The 14,890-nt window shown below is 42.8% G+C and overlaps 1 protein-coding gene across 2 annotated transcripts in view; it reads right to left on the minus strand.

The window, feature by feature from the left end:
• Positions 1-452: 452 nt before the first annotated feature.
• LOC131447807 (ubiquitin-conjugating enzyme E2 E2-like) overlaps positions 453-14,890 on the minus strand; it is a 38,991-nt gene continuing 24,553 nt past the window's right edge. For both annotated transcript variants that reach the window (XM_058619877.1, XM_058619878.1), the window contains exons 4-6: positions 7,610-7,742; positions 4,197-4,344; positions 453-1,123 (exon numbers count right to left, since the gene is read on the minus strand). In XM_058619877.1, the coding sequence (XP_058475860.1) occupies positions 1,026-1,123; positions 4,197-4,344; positions 7,610-7,742 (379 nt within the window). In that variant the 3' untranslated portion in view covers positions 453-1,025. The remainder of the gene's footprint in view (positions 1,124-4,196; positions 4,345-7,609; positions 7,743-14,890) is intronic.

Raw genomic sequence — 14,890 nt, forward strand, 5'->3', positions numbered from 1 at the left:
TGGACGATGTGACCAAGGAAAGGGAAGACTGAGGTCTGTGTGCTGTGCTCATGATACCATCTCGGATAAGCGATGGATGAAGTTGATGATGGATGGATGACTAGCAAAAAAAGAGCAAAGAATGGCTAACAACAGCAAAAGAATGGCTAACAACAGCTACATAATGGTTAACAACAGCTACATAATGGCTAACAACAGCTACATTATGGCTAACAACAGCTACATAATGGCTAACAACAGCTACATAATGGCTAACAACAGCCATTGCTACTGTGTAGCAATGTTTAACAATAGGAAAAATAATGGCTAACAACAGCTAACAATAACTAATAATAGCAAAACATGGCTAACAACAGCTAACAATAACTAATAATAGCAAAACATGGCTAACAATGGCTAGAAATAGCTAAAAAGAATCATGAGCGCGCACGCACACACAGACAGAGAGACTGTCACATTACAGTCAATGTTTAATCGAGTATTCTGTGAGTATTTATTGTTACAAGGCAGTAAATGTACAGCAAAACTAACACTATCATCATCATCACACTCACTCTGCTGCAACACAAACAACAGCATGTCCACTAAAGGAAGACACGTCCTGATGCCATGCACTAACACTGACCATGGGCTGGAAACAAACAAACAAACAAACTGAATGATCCTTTTTTACACGAATCCATCACATGAAGTGGGAACAACACACGCACTCTTGTATGTAAAGAAGATACAATGTTACAGGAACAATAAGAACAACAGCATCGACAAGAAGAACGAGAACAGTATTAAAGCTTTTCATGACCATATCAACATTCAGTGTATTGGAAAATACAATCCCAATAGACTCTTTGTATAAAAAAGAAGCTTTTCAAGTCAGCGTGGAACAAATAACAGTTCATTTCTCAGGGGCAGGGGGAGGCGACGGGTGTGCTTCCATAGATGTGGGAGGGAGGAGGGGTCTGTGTGAGTGTGTGTATGCGTGTGTGTGTAGGGTGGGTTGGGGGTTCTGGAGGAGTCTGGGTGGTCTATGTGGCGTAGCGTTTGGTCCACTGTTTGGCTATCCTGTCGTGCTCGGCTCTGTTGGTCAGATACTGTGTGGCGATGCTTCCAACCAGAGGGTCGGCTGTGAACACAACAGGGAAACAACTCAGTGATACAAGCAACAAACAAACAATTATTATTTTAATTGGCAGATAAGCTGTTCGGTCCAGAAAACGTCAGACAATGTTGATCAGTGTTTCCTAGAACCTGGAAATAACAATGTTTATCTTGTCCACAAACCAAAATGATTCAGTTTGAATGATTTCTTTGTTATTTGGAGCAAACGATGCAAATTATTTCTTTGTTATTTGGAGCAAACGATGCAAAACAAAAATAGTTGGCCTTTACTTAAGTAACTGTAGTAAAGTGGTTTCCATACAACTATCAATGTGAGTTTTACAACCAGTGAAAACCACAGAAAAGTCGTACGCCAAATAAACGTTGCAGCGCTCAGAATTGTGTGACATTTTGTGAGAAGACAAAGCAATGATGTGCAACTGGGACTTGAGCCGTGGACATTTTTTATCCCCCCTCCAGGTTGGAATCAGCCTGTGCGACGTGACAACAGGAGCAGCAGATTAACTGTCAGTCTGCTCACGTCCTCTGCTTTAATGAGCTACATGTCAATGATGTCCTCCTGCACAGGAGATATTTTTAGGCCAATTCACCGTGCGGCGTCCATGTTCACCATTTGTGGCAGGAGACGTGTAGTGAGCGGAAAGAAACAGAAAGAGGCATTTGATTCTGATTCAGAATGGTCCAGATTCGCCCTTTTTAAATCCCATTTTACCATGGCTTTATCCCCATTTTTAGGAATTTGAATTTAATCTAAAACAAGGAAATATTCACAAATTGTTCACTTAAAGGGAAGGGGGTTGTAATTTAAGATATATATTTTATTTAAAAATGAAGAGTTCTGACAAATTCTGACTTTGGCACATGACACAAAAAAAATTATTAGAGACTATTGTGGTCACACAAGACTATCGTTGTCACGCGAGACTATCGTGATCAACTATCGTGGTCACGCGAGACTATCATGGTCACGCCAGACTATGGTGGTCATGCAAGACTATGGTGGCCACGCGAGACTAATCGTGGCCACGCGAGACTATCATGGTCACGCGAGACTATCATGGTCACGCGAGACTATCATGGTCACGCAAGACTATCATGGTCACGCCAGACTATGGTGGTCATGCGAGACTATCGTGGCCACGCGAGACAATGGTAGTCACATAAGACTACTGTGGTCACACAAGACTATTGTGGTCACGCCAGACTATTGTGGTCACGCGGTCATGCAAGACTATCGTGGCCACGCGAGACAATGGTGGTCACGTGAGACTATGGTGGTCATGCGAAACTATCTTAATCATGCGAGACTATGGTGGTCACGCAAGACTATGGTGGTCACACGAGACTATCGTTGTCACGCGAGACTATCGTGATCAACTATCGTGGTCACACGAGACTATCATGGTCACGCCAGACTATGGTGGTCATGCAAGACTATGGTGGCCACGCGAGACTAATCGTGGCCACGCGAGACTATCATGGTCACGCAAGGCTATCATGGTCACGCGAGACTATCATGGTCATGCAAGACTATCATGGTCACGCCAGACTATGGTGGTCATGTGAGACTATCGTGGCCACGCGAGACAATGGTAGTCACATAAGACTACTGTGGTCACACAAGACTATTGTGGTCACGCCAGACTATCGTGGCCACGCGAGACAATGGTGGTCACGTGAGACTATGGTGGTCATGCGAGACTATCGCGGTCAAACGAGACTATTGTGGTCAAGTTGATTGCAATAGTGTTGTGCAGTTTGTTCAGAGCAAACAGGAAACAGGTTTCATTAATCAATGATGGATATTCCAAATATAAATTTATATGAATTTGGAAAAACAGTTTTTTGAACCCAGTCCAAGTGTGGGTAGCAGGAAGGAGTGATAATGGGGATTATTTTTGTCTTTTTCATATCACACTTGAGAGAAATTCCAGTATCACGTGAAGAAAGTCAGGAGGGAAAGAGGAAAAGCTTTTCTCTTTTTCACCCACACACTGTAGAATCTCTTCTGCTGCACGAATCAAAGAGAAATCCCTGCAGACAAGACACAAGCTTTCATCAGAGCTGTTCCCTCTGTGAAATCACCATCTTTCCTCTGCCTTTCCTGCTCCGTCACATTCTTCCCACTTGTCTTTCTTCCTAACAATCATATCAGCGATGATGCTTTTATCACCTCTGCTTTGCTCGACGTGATACTTTGTACCAAGAGACATTAACGGCGCTGGTCGCCGAGGCCCGGTGGACGTCAGTTTAACTGGTCAATAAAAAAACAGATTGAATTATGTGTCCCTCCAGCTGTGGTCTCGGCTCGGCTGAGTAAACTGGCTCATAATGGATTTAATTAGCTTTAAAAATGTTGACGTCTCAGTGAACGGTGTCAGCTGTTTACAGGATTGTGTTTAGCCAGCCAGTCCCCGATAAATAAATATTGATCGGACTGTAAACGAAGGCAGCAGAAGAGGCCGGGAGAGATGTTCTCCACCAGGTCAGGCTGTCAAACTAGCAGTTTTTTTTATCTTAATCACAATAAATGAATGGAGTTCAATAGTTAATCACCATTCATTGCATTTTTATTACGTTTAAAATTGTATTATTTTGTTGGTGTATTGGTTAGCACTCTTGTCTTTGCAGCAAGAAGATCTGGGTTTGCAACAAGGGCCTTTCTACATGGAGATTGAATGTTCCCATGCCCAAAAACATGCAGATTCGGCAAATTGGACGCTAGATTGACAGTGAGAGTGGATGATTGTTTGTCCCTGTGCAGCCCTGTGATGGACTAGTGACTTGTCCATGACCTGTACCCCGCCTTTCCCCCTGCGTCAGCTGGGATTGTCACTGGTGTGGGCGATAAAGCGGTAAAAGATGAATGAAAAACCTTTAAAAACTTGTCAGTCAACAGATAAAAGGCAACAAGTCTGATAAACCTCCGAGGAAACTGCTGCTGCTGCTCCACAGAGCAAAGCAACACCCTTCTGTATGAAATCCACACAGAAAGGACATGTCAGTCAACGTGACACAGCTATAGCTGTGAAGAGATGTGACAGGAAGTGGGTGCATGTGTGTGTCTGTGTTCTCACCAGGGTTGCAGTCAGTCAGCAGGGAGCAGATGGACAGCAGGACCTTGGAGATGGTGAGGGCAGGACTCCAGTTGTCCTTCAGGATGTCCAGACAGATCACGCCCTGACTGTTGATGTTACAGTGGTAGATCCTCGTGCGGAACGTCACCTGCGATGACACAGCAGAGTTAGAAAACATTTTCAAATAAATACCGTCCTACTCACTCAACAGCCTGATTTTCGCGACAAAACATCGCAGCTAGCAAACCAAACACCGTAGTGTACGAGCAAGTTCCAAGTTCACCACACTTCAGATGAGAAGTCTGGAACGCAAACGTATCTTGGGCTAGCCATTGTTAGAAATACCAGTCGATAACAAAGCTCTACATGTACATGCTATTGTCGTATGTCTGGGGTAAAAAATAAACAGTTCTATCTGTACGAATGATTTACTGCGACACAAATACAACAAAAGTGCTATTAACAGTGAAACAAGCAGTGTATAATGGCGGCCATTTTGTTTGCTGTCCCAAAAATTTCTGAGTTGGAAATGAGAGTTCAGTGGGCGTTCCTTGCACGACCTTCCGAGTTCTGACAACAAATGGAACAGCTGATAAAACTCATTGAGGGTTTTTTTATATCGTTACAGTGTTTGAGGAAGAGTAATGCTAAGTAAGTGAAATATCGCAATATTATCACTTTTGAGTGTTGATAAAAAAAAAAAAAAAAACACTTCTTTTTTTTTTTTTTTACCAGTGTTTCAAATAAACATTAAACTTTTTGTCGTTAAGCATAAAAAAAAAATCAATTGACGGTTCAGTCCACTAGGTGGTGCCAAGCACTCACTTTCACTCTCGCTCCTCCTCTGTGTGGGTTTAACGCAATATTTAATTTTGCAAAAACTCAGTATTTTGCAATATCGCAAAAAAATATATCGTGATTAAAATATCATGATAATATTGCATTGTGGTGTATCTGGTGATTACCACCCTTACTAAAATCTCCTTAGCGGACAACTGAAAAAAAAATATATATATATTTTCAGTTCTTACTCCACAGTTTTCATTTTTTCACATATTCTTAGGCACTATTTTCTAACATAGCGTATATAATAAATGATACAGCCACTAATTCTAGTGTGAACGAGGTTTAAGTCAAAGCCACTTCACACTTTCCTGCTGATCCTGCCACTTCCTGTGGATCTACCTCAGTCAACAGTCTTTGTGAAGACACCGCAGAGTCTAACATCAGCACAGGAGGCACAACATCATTAAAAGATGACCTTTGGCCTCTGTGCTTCTTCAAGATTGATGATGCTGACCAGGATTGGCAGACCAGACTTTGCTCGTCCTCCTCCGTCTCCCTCCCTCTTCTATCTTCTTTCATTAACTCTCCGTTCCTCCCTTCACATCTTCCGTCTTATAACAAATAAACAAACAATCTTGGTGTGTGAGCTGTTATCGCTACAAAAGGGGACCAACTCCATATTAAAGTCCTGTTGTATGCGTTGGAATCATCATAACAGTCCCTGTTGGTGTGATGGTCAAGCGTTTAGCACCAAACCAGGAAGTCATGATCGGATCAATGACTATCGGCATATACCAGCCCCTTTTCTTCTATCACACCTTTCATACACATTCAGGCATGTACGTAGACTAGCTGAGTCAGGAATCAAACCCATGACCCTCCAGTTAAAAGCAATTAGCTCTACCACTGGGCTACCGTCACCCTGAGCTGCTAACATTTGGGGACAAGGCATCTACGAGAAAATGAGCTTCTACTTCGCACTTGATTTATAACGCCAGTAAACATTTTGCTGAAGAGTTAATGTCTCAGTCGTCAGTTTCAGCTCTTCTTCAGCAGACCATGATGACACATTTGTAAATGATGTTCACATTCGGAGGAAGATACGATGTCTCGCTGCCGCCGCCGCCGCCACAGCAGCAGCAGCAGCGGACGGAGAGTGAGGAAGAATACACAGTTCAGAGAAGCTCTGCTTCATGTTGGATGAACATACTAATGTCCTTGGCCCACACTCGAACCTTTATCTGAGAGTATCCATGTCAGCCTGAACAGGCTTTTTCATCCTAACATGAGTGAGTGAGTGAGGGAGCGCAGGAGCAGCTGCAGCTGTCAGCCTGGTGACTGTGAGCCGCTGAGCTGCTGCTGGATGACACAGCTCACAGCCAGCCTGGAAAAACAAGGCAGCAGGAGTTTAGATGTGCTCTGTTCTCCTCGCAGCCGACGCTGCCAGGAAACACACAGCTTTAGCCAGTGAGGAAGGAGCGAGGCAAAAAAAAGAAAAAAGATTCTTTGGAAGTGATGTTCCACATCAGGCTGCCAATGAAACACCCAAGGCTGCAATTTAACTCCCGATAAACTCAATGTGTGGTAAATATTCCATGTTTTTCACACGTTAGGGTTCGAGGAATCCCATCCAATGGTGCTTTTCCATTATACAGTTCTAGCACTACTCCACTCGACTAGTTTTTCTTTTTCCTTTTGTTCACTGCGCCAAAGTCCATAGAGAAAATCAGGTGTTTTTACATCATGACACACACAGAAGCCGTCAGTCCACTGCTGCCTCCATCAGTCACTTCAAATGTGTTATTTGTTGACTCTGGTGTTTGGAGTGCTTTGTTTGTATTAATCTAAGTGACAGTAATTTAACAAACAAGGCAGCAGAGGACACACAACTCCAGTGTCAACACAAGCTAAAAACAATCATTTTCTCCATGGACTTTGGTTCAGGGATTGAATGGTGGACAAAGGTGATTTAAACACCAAAAAGACTATGCTAATGGGGAAATATAAAGCGGCAAACATAATCAAAATGTATTTTAGACTTGGGCAGGGGTCGATTGTGTTGTTTTTTTAAATTATTAAAACACGTTTTCTGATTTTTCTGCTTCTTAAATGTGAATGTTGGCCACTTTTAGAATACATTTGGGAACAATCACATTCACCGCCCCAATATTTTGCAGTGACCATCTGACAAGTGTCAACGTGAAAGTGAGGGTAAACTGAGCTGAGCTAGTAGACCTCATGGAGACCAAAACCTGGTCCTAATGAGGCAGAACGATATGAAAAGATATGAAGTGAAGTGGATTGATTATTAATCTGCACTGAATTTTGGTATCCCACATGAAGGCAATAACATATATATGGGAATTATTGATCCTTGTCTCATTTGGGTGTTGGCCTCAGAGGATGTTCCAATTTCAGATTTAAGTTTGGGAATGGCTGGTCTAAGGATTTTATGAAAAAAAAACTTCTGTCTTAATCTGTATCTAATTGCCTCTTGTTGATGTCATGGCATCGCCTCAGCGCTAAATACATGTTAATTACTACTTACAAAAGAGCAAAGGATTGGCAGAGTGGTAAATATCGTTTATAGTTACAAATGATTTTCCATCAAATGGGGCAAAACTCACCTTGGGTGGTTTGAAGGGGTAATCTGGTGTGAAGGCGATGTCCAGGAAAAACACTCCTCCCTCGTACACGGAGCCAGGAGGACCTAAGATGGTCGACCTCCACTCGTAGATGTTGTCTCCTTTGGGGCCGGCGCTGCATTTGTGAAAATAAGCAGAGGGAAGAAATTGAATCAACACCGCGGCGTGTGTTTAGACAGCAATAATGTTACTGTGTAACAAGTACGTGAGTAAACAAAGTGTGTGATTATCAGCCAAACCGGGCTGCCATTTTGATGTCACTGTCATCGTCGTTAGTCAACCATTTTCTTTTGTTCACAGAGAAAATCCGGTGTTTTTACATCATGCCACACACCGAAGCCGTCAGTCCACTGCTGCCTCTGTCAGTCACTTCAAATGTGTTATTTGTTGACTCCAGTGTTTGGAGTGCTTTGTTTGTATTTACCTAAGTGACAGTAATTTAACAAACAAGGCAGCAGTGGACAAACAACTCTAGTGTCCACACGAGCTAAAAAAATGATAATTTTCTCCATGGGCTTTGGTTCCAGGATGGAATGGATGACAAAAGGTTTCCAGTCAGAAAAGATTATTCTAATGTAAAAATGAGGCGGCAAACACAATCAAAATTTATTATAGACTTTGGCCTACTTTGGGGTAGATTTTATTTGGTGAGCCTTTGTTAAGAAGATAAAAGTGATCAAATTTAAACAAGTCCTCTCTCTCTTTCAGCCACTTAAATGTGAATATTTTCCAGTTTATTTGCTCCATAAAACAAATAAATGATAAAAAACGGAATCAAGGTTTGGAAAACAGGAATCAACATTTAAGACATTTTCTGGACCAAACAACTAATCGATGAATCGAGGAAATAATCAAATTTTTTTTTTTTTTAAAGTCTCAAAATTCTACATTTTTACACCTGATGGAGGTAGAAAAGTTAAAAAGATAAATGTGTGAATTTGAAACAAAAGATTACCCTTAAATATCATGTCATTGAAACATCAGTTCTGCTTGGAAACGCCAGATCTGAGGAGGAATGTGTGAACTGATGTGACTTCCTCGACTCAGAACAAGAAGCGAGAATTTTACAACAACAATAAATGGAAGCAGCAACCAAACCTTTTATCAACAGCTACTGGCCATATGTATGTCACCAAATGTCTCCTTCTTATCCTTATCTGGTGACACAGAGTTTGGTGTGAGGGTTGGGAGTGGTTAGCACTCTTGCCTTTGCAGCAAGAAGACCTGGGTTTGTGAAAAAGGTGTGTGCGTGGGTCCAAAAACACCTACTTTTTTACTGATTGTAGGTGTGAATGTGAGAGAGAATAACCTGTACGGGCTGTACCCCGCCTCCTGCCCTCTGTCAGCTGGGATTGGCACCAGTGACCTCCTGCGACCCTCACGTGGAGGATAAAGCGGCAGAAGACGGATGAATGGAAGTACAAAAGCTGTGAACAACACAGCGTTACGCTACGTGTCTCGCTGGCTCGGCCATCAGGCACAGCCCACACCTCGCCTACCAAGTAAAAGGTACTGTTCCCAGTCGAAAGGCAAGCCTGGCCCGGGGCTTTACAGTTACCAGACCTAACCGTACCATGATGGAAACACAGCATCGTTGTTTTCTAGCAGACGTCCGGAAATTTGTCTCGCACAACAGGTGCAAATTGGACACAAACGATCCCTCGGTGCATTGCACACGACGTGATTTGTGAACGAGAAAAACAGAGGTGCTGAGCTCTGTTTCGTCACTCTTCATCATCAGTGCCTCACTGTTGGGCAGCTGGCTGCTGTTGAGCCCCCGCCCTCACACCCCCCTCCAAACACACACACACACACACACACACAAGCACAGCTGCAAGTACAGAGGCCCTAATCCAATTCCATTTACTACTGGAATTAGGCCAGATGCCCCTGTTGGTTTCATATATTACTTTTACTTTCATCATTTACACACAGAGAAAGCCAAAGAGAGAGCGAGAGAGAGGTGGGAGAGTGTGTGTGTGTGTGGCACATAAATGTACAACGAGTGTGTGAGTGGAGCTGTTCATGTGAAACAGCAGACCGTTGTAAAGCACCGGGCCACGGCAGATCTATTTCTTGTCGGCGTGTGTTTGGACACAGGGAGGAATTATGGGAGCAGAAGATGCCAACATGTTCTCCTGGACGGATAAAAATAGCTCATAGAGTGATAGTGTGCCAGCTCTGACGGGCAGTAAATCCCCGGGCTGGCTGTGATGCAGTGGCCTGATGTGACTCGGAGAAGAAATCTGTGTTTATGTGTCAAACCAGCCTTTCAGGGCTGTGGACGAGCAGAGCGGTCAGACTTGATTAAAACACAGCGTGGTGCAGGTGTTAGTCTTGGATCGACTCTGTGACTGAAACCACCAAGTGGATCTTGAGTCTTGACCCACAGCTTTTAACAACTACAGAGCACTTTTTAAAACTAGAGCGATATATATATATATATATATATACATATATATATATACATATATGAGATATATGTGGACATAAAGCTGCACACAGGTTGTTTCTCTGGACTCATGAAAATGTGCTTTTAAGATGTTTGATTCTTGCACGAATCAAACACGTCGAGTCATATGAATATAGAAGATGAAGATGATTACTCAGACTTTACACATTTATGCTTAAAAAAAGGACAGCAACACTGTACTACTCATATAATGTAAGGACTGCTTCATCATTAGTCTAAAAAACGGCACGTTTGAAGTGTGAAATGGAATGTTGGAGTGGTGGTGGTGTGTGTTTTAAAAACTAATTGTGATGTTAAGCCCTCAATATTTGAGAGGGTGAAATCGTTCCTTAAGTGGAGAAATTTTTACTCAGGTCTAAGTCAAGTTGAGTCTTTTACCAACGTTAGTCAAGCAAGTCCTCAAATTTGTGACTCAAGTCAGACTCGAGTCGAGGCTGAGGAAATCTAAAATGTCCTGTACAGCCCTCTTTTGTCTGAAATTTGTCCAAACTGTGACTGAATTTTATCCAAACAACATATATTTGTTTTTGTAGCAGTGGAAAAACACTCCATGTTTCATGTTTGTGTTCTACGATTACACTAGCAGGAAAACTGAATCACCGTATTACAAAGCACACTGTTTTTTATTGTTGCTATGATGTTTCCAACAAAGAAAATATAAAAAGTGTTATTAAAGCGACTTTTTATATATCATTTTGTCAATTCCATATAATTCATAATGTTCAGTGTATTTCACAAATTTATTCAATATGTGATTATTATCAATGTAGCAGACGTTAAAACGAGGAAAAGTGGTCACAGATTTATCACAAATTTGTCCACATCTGTATGTTTAACACTTATCATGCTTAATGTGCCCATTTATGAGAAACCCACCATGTCAACATTGTCACATGAGTTTGGTTGAATGTGACAAATTGTGAGGATGAAAGAGCAAAGCCAGGGTGGTTCGACCCACAAACTGCCAGTGTCGTCTCTGAGAGACAAACCCGTGATTAGTCACATCCTCCTGCGATGTCAGAGCTTCAGATCATCCTCTCGGCCTCTTAGCTCTGGTCAACCGCTGACTTTTCTCTCCCGCAGTTCCCACAGTTCCCTCTGCAGCATCTGGAAGTGTTCAGGCCTCCGTTCCTGCAGCCTGGAACGACCCACTCCAACAGTGGATAAAGGAGCGTCAGAGCTTTTATTGATATTTGTTCCGTGGTATGTCAGAATGATGGAGGACACGGACCTCCGAGATTGTCCTCAGGGTTCTTTTCTCTCTCTTATTTATCCAAGCGAAGCTGGTTATCTTCTTTATCAGATGCTGGGGACTTATCTTTAAGAATCCAGGGTGCGCCCCAAAACGCCATCACTTACGACGGAGGAAGAAAAAGCTTTCTTTTAATTATGAAGCCTGGATCTGATCCATGGACCTGTCTATTTCTCACTATGTCGATGTCCACACTGTAAGTCATTAATAATGAGACTGAAGCAAAGGGAGCGTTCTGCAGCATCCTTTAGCTCCATTGCTACGGCCTTAAACTGACCACTGGATACACTTACTTTATTTTATTTAAAGGGGACATATTACGCAAAATCAACTTTTTAACCATTTTAATACTTATATTTGGGACTCTGGGGGCCCTACCAGTCACCAAAGTGTGGAAAAAGAATACTCCGTCATGTTTTCGTGGTTCCCCTAAGTGTAAGTATAGGCGATAAAACACTCGATGTTGAATTCCCTGCGTTTATGACGTCAGCATGCGCATTTCACCGCGAATGTTACCGCCCCACCAGTAAGTTTACTTCGAGAGCTCCACCTTAGCTCCACCTTGTCCCTGCGAGAGTGCAGGCGAGGGAGGAAGAGCGGTATTATGTCAACGCAGAGGGACAAGTGTGCTGTTCGTGGCTGCACAGTGGAGCACAGTGTTTTACACAAACTTCCACAGAGGATTTGATATATGAAGCTAATGTGCCGGATAAAGTCAGCAAACGTGTGTTCGCACTAGACAGCGGTCGCCGTATTTAGTCAGGGGACGTATTTCACCGACGTACAAACACACACACGTTGTTAAGAAAAGGTCACATAGAGCTCATAACTGACCATTCTGACACGTCCTAATTAAAAATATTTGTTCAGTACGTCCTCCATGACCGGAGCACAGACTCAGTCTGATACAATCACATATACAGCGGCGAGCGGCAGTTTATGCCGCTCGCCACTGGCGATCAGCGGTGCTGCACTCTCTGTGCAGAGGTGCTGCACTCTCTGTGAAAATCAGCTGATCGCCACCGCTGATCGCCAGCGGCGAGCCGCCTAAACGGCCGCTGTATGCGACTGATCGCCAGCTCCGGTGCAGACCGGTGACTATGCTCCGGAGACCTCGCCACCGCGGCACCGCTGATCGCAACCGCGGCACCGCTGATCGCCAGCGGCGAGCCGCCTAAACGGCCGCTGTATGCGTTTAGGCAGCTCGCCGCTCGCCGCTGGCGATCAGCGGTGCCGCGGTGACGAGGTCTCCGGAGCATAGTCACCGGTCTGATACAGTAACATACAGCGCCAGCTTATGCAGCTCGCCGCGCGCCGCTGGCGATCAGTGGTGCTGTTCCTAAGTGTTTTTAACTGATTAACAGTTCGTCATTGTTCGGCTCGATCCTTATGTAGAACGTCTCTTCCTGTGACGGCACTCTCGCTGTTTTCTGCGCACGCTGCCATGTTGATATTGTCAGAGAACTAGTGGAGGGAGGGGGAGACGAATAGAGCTGTAAAGCGCTGTAACGAGGACAAATCAGAAACCCCCTGGAAGAAGTGGGTGTGTGTTTGCCTGTGTCTCATTTGCATGTAAAGGGACCATGCACGAAAACCGAGCGTTCTGAAAGGGGCGGGCTTAGCAGGGTTATTGAACTGCTATGATGCTTCATCCTTATGGTATTTTGACCAAGGCATGTCACTGACATGTTCATTAGGACACCAGGGAACTATTTTAATGGGGGAAATAGGGTATAATATGTCCCCTTTAATGTAAATCTCTACTGAGGAAGTTTTTTTTGTAAGAAAATAATATAAAAAAAAATGCAATTTCCTATGTAGGCAGCGAGGAGCAGAAGTCAGACGGATCTGGGGCTAAATTGGAATCAACGTAATATTTTATTCATGTAAAATGCTAATAGACTTCCTGAGAACTTCACTCTCAGGAGCTGCGCTTTTATCCCAATGCTTTAATACCAAACTTAAGGGATCCTCTCAAACATCTGATCATAATCAGATTGAAAAATTCACACAACAGCAGTGGTTCCCAAAGACTGGGTCGGGACACACAGATGGCTCGCTGGAGATATTTTTTTGCAGTCAACAATCAAATGTATTGTGGACTTTTTTCTTATTATTTTTTACCTGTGATTCAACACATTTATTTGAATTTTAATAGTTTGCTTATAGGTGATGTAACTAGAGGTTTTGTTAATGCAACACCAGCTCTTTAAATGTCTTTCACCAAAAAACGAGTGCACTCTTCAACAACTGACCCTGGAAGCTCTGTATGTTTATTATTCTTTTCAGGACTTTAAGAGATCCACACATGCAACTAAATCCAAACCCCTGATAGAAACAGCTGTGGTTTAAAGACTTGGTTTCCAGCTCAGAGTGTCCTCAGTGGATGAGTGACATCTGCGCTCAAAGTGGCGACATTAATCATTTTGCCCTATGGGCATATTGATAGTTGCCTTAGCTAATCAATTCAGCTAATGAGGCTGAATGACAGAATATATGTCAATCTCTGTCAAGTCTCCAAACCTGTGGGGGATGGAAACGTTTGAGTTCAGGAACAAAATCTTCTTTGGTGTTTTTTTAAGCATTGAAGATGTTGCATTACTGCCTCCTTCTGGATTTAATCACCCACAACTGCCTCTGTCTGTCCATAGTCTTCTCTAGAATCATGATATATTTAATTTCATACCCAAACGACAATACCAAGGCTGCCACAATTAGTCAATGAATCCATTATTAATCGATTACTAAATTAATCGTCAACTATTTTTATTATTAAAGCGTCCTCTCTGTTTTTTTCCCAGCTTTTTAAATGTGAATATTGCACCATATAACAAAGAAATCATTCAAACTGAATAATGTTGGTTTGTGGACAAAATAAGACAATGGAGGACATCTTCCATTCGTTTGGTTTGATAAACACCGATCAACATTTTCACATTACTCGATTAACCGAGAAAACAATTGACAGTTTAAACGATTATTGTCAGTATTTGGTTTGTTTTCAATAATTAAAACGACACTTTTTAGCTACGCTGTAGATTCAAATCAAGGTTCAAGGAATTTGCACGTCTTAAATTCCCAAAAAGTGAAATTGCCATGAAGGGCTTTAGGTGGTAGTTCTCTACAAACTCTTCCTACAGCATTTTTCCTCATTGTCGAGCGTCTTAACCACACGTCAAACATTCTTTTATTCTTGTGGGCGTGAAGCAAATCAAACAGGGCTCAGTAAGTTTGCACACAGTGGGTTTGACTCTTCTGTATCCAGCCCACTAACACAGTGTTGTTATTGTACAAGCACCTCAGCTATGTGTCGACGCTCAAGGGCACTGCGCAAATGTCAGTGACTCACTGGGGAGTGAACAGAGACGCTTCACCACACACAACCATTACAAACAGACCAGGTAAATAAAGAAGCATAGCTCGCGGACAGACGGTCGAGTGGGACACTGACACACTGTTCATACAGGCATTTACCAAAGTCCTATATTTGAACTGCGAGTGTGAAGTTTATTTTAATCCCATTCTCGTGTAAATCCTG

Source organism: Solea solea, chromosome 20 (genome assembly GCF_958295425.1).
Source record: "Solea solea chromosome 20, fSolSol10.1, whole genome shotgun sequence".
NCBI classification, from domain to species: domain Eukaryota; kingdom Metazoa; phylum Chordata; class Actinopteri; order Pleuronectiformes; family Soleidae; genus Solea; species Solea solea.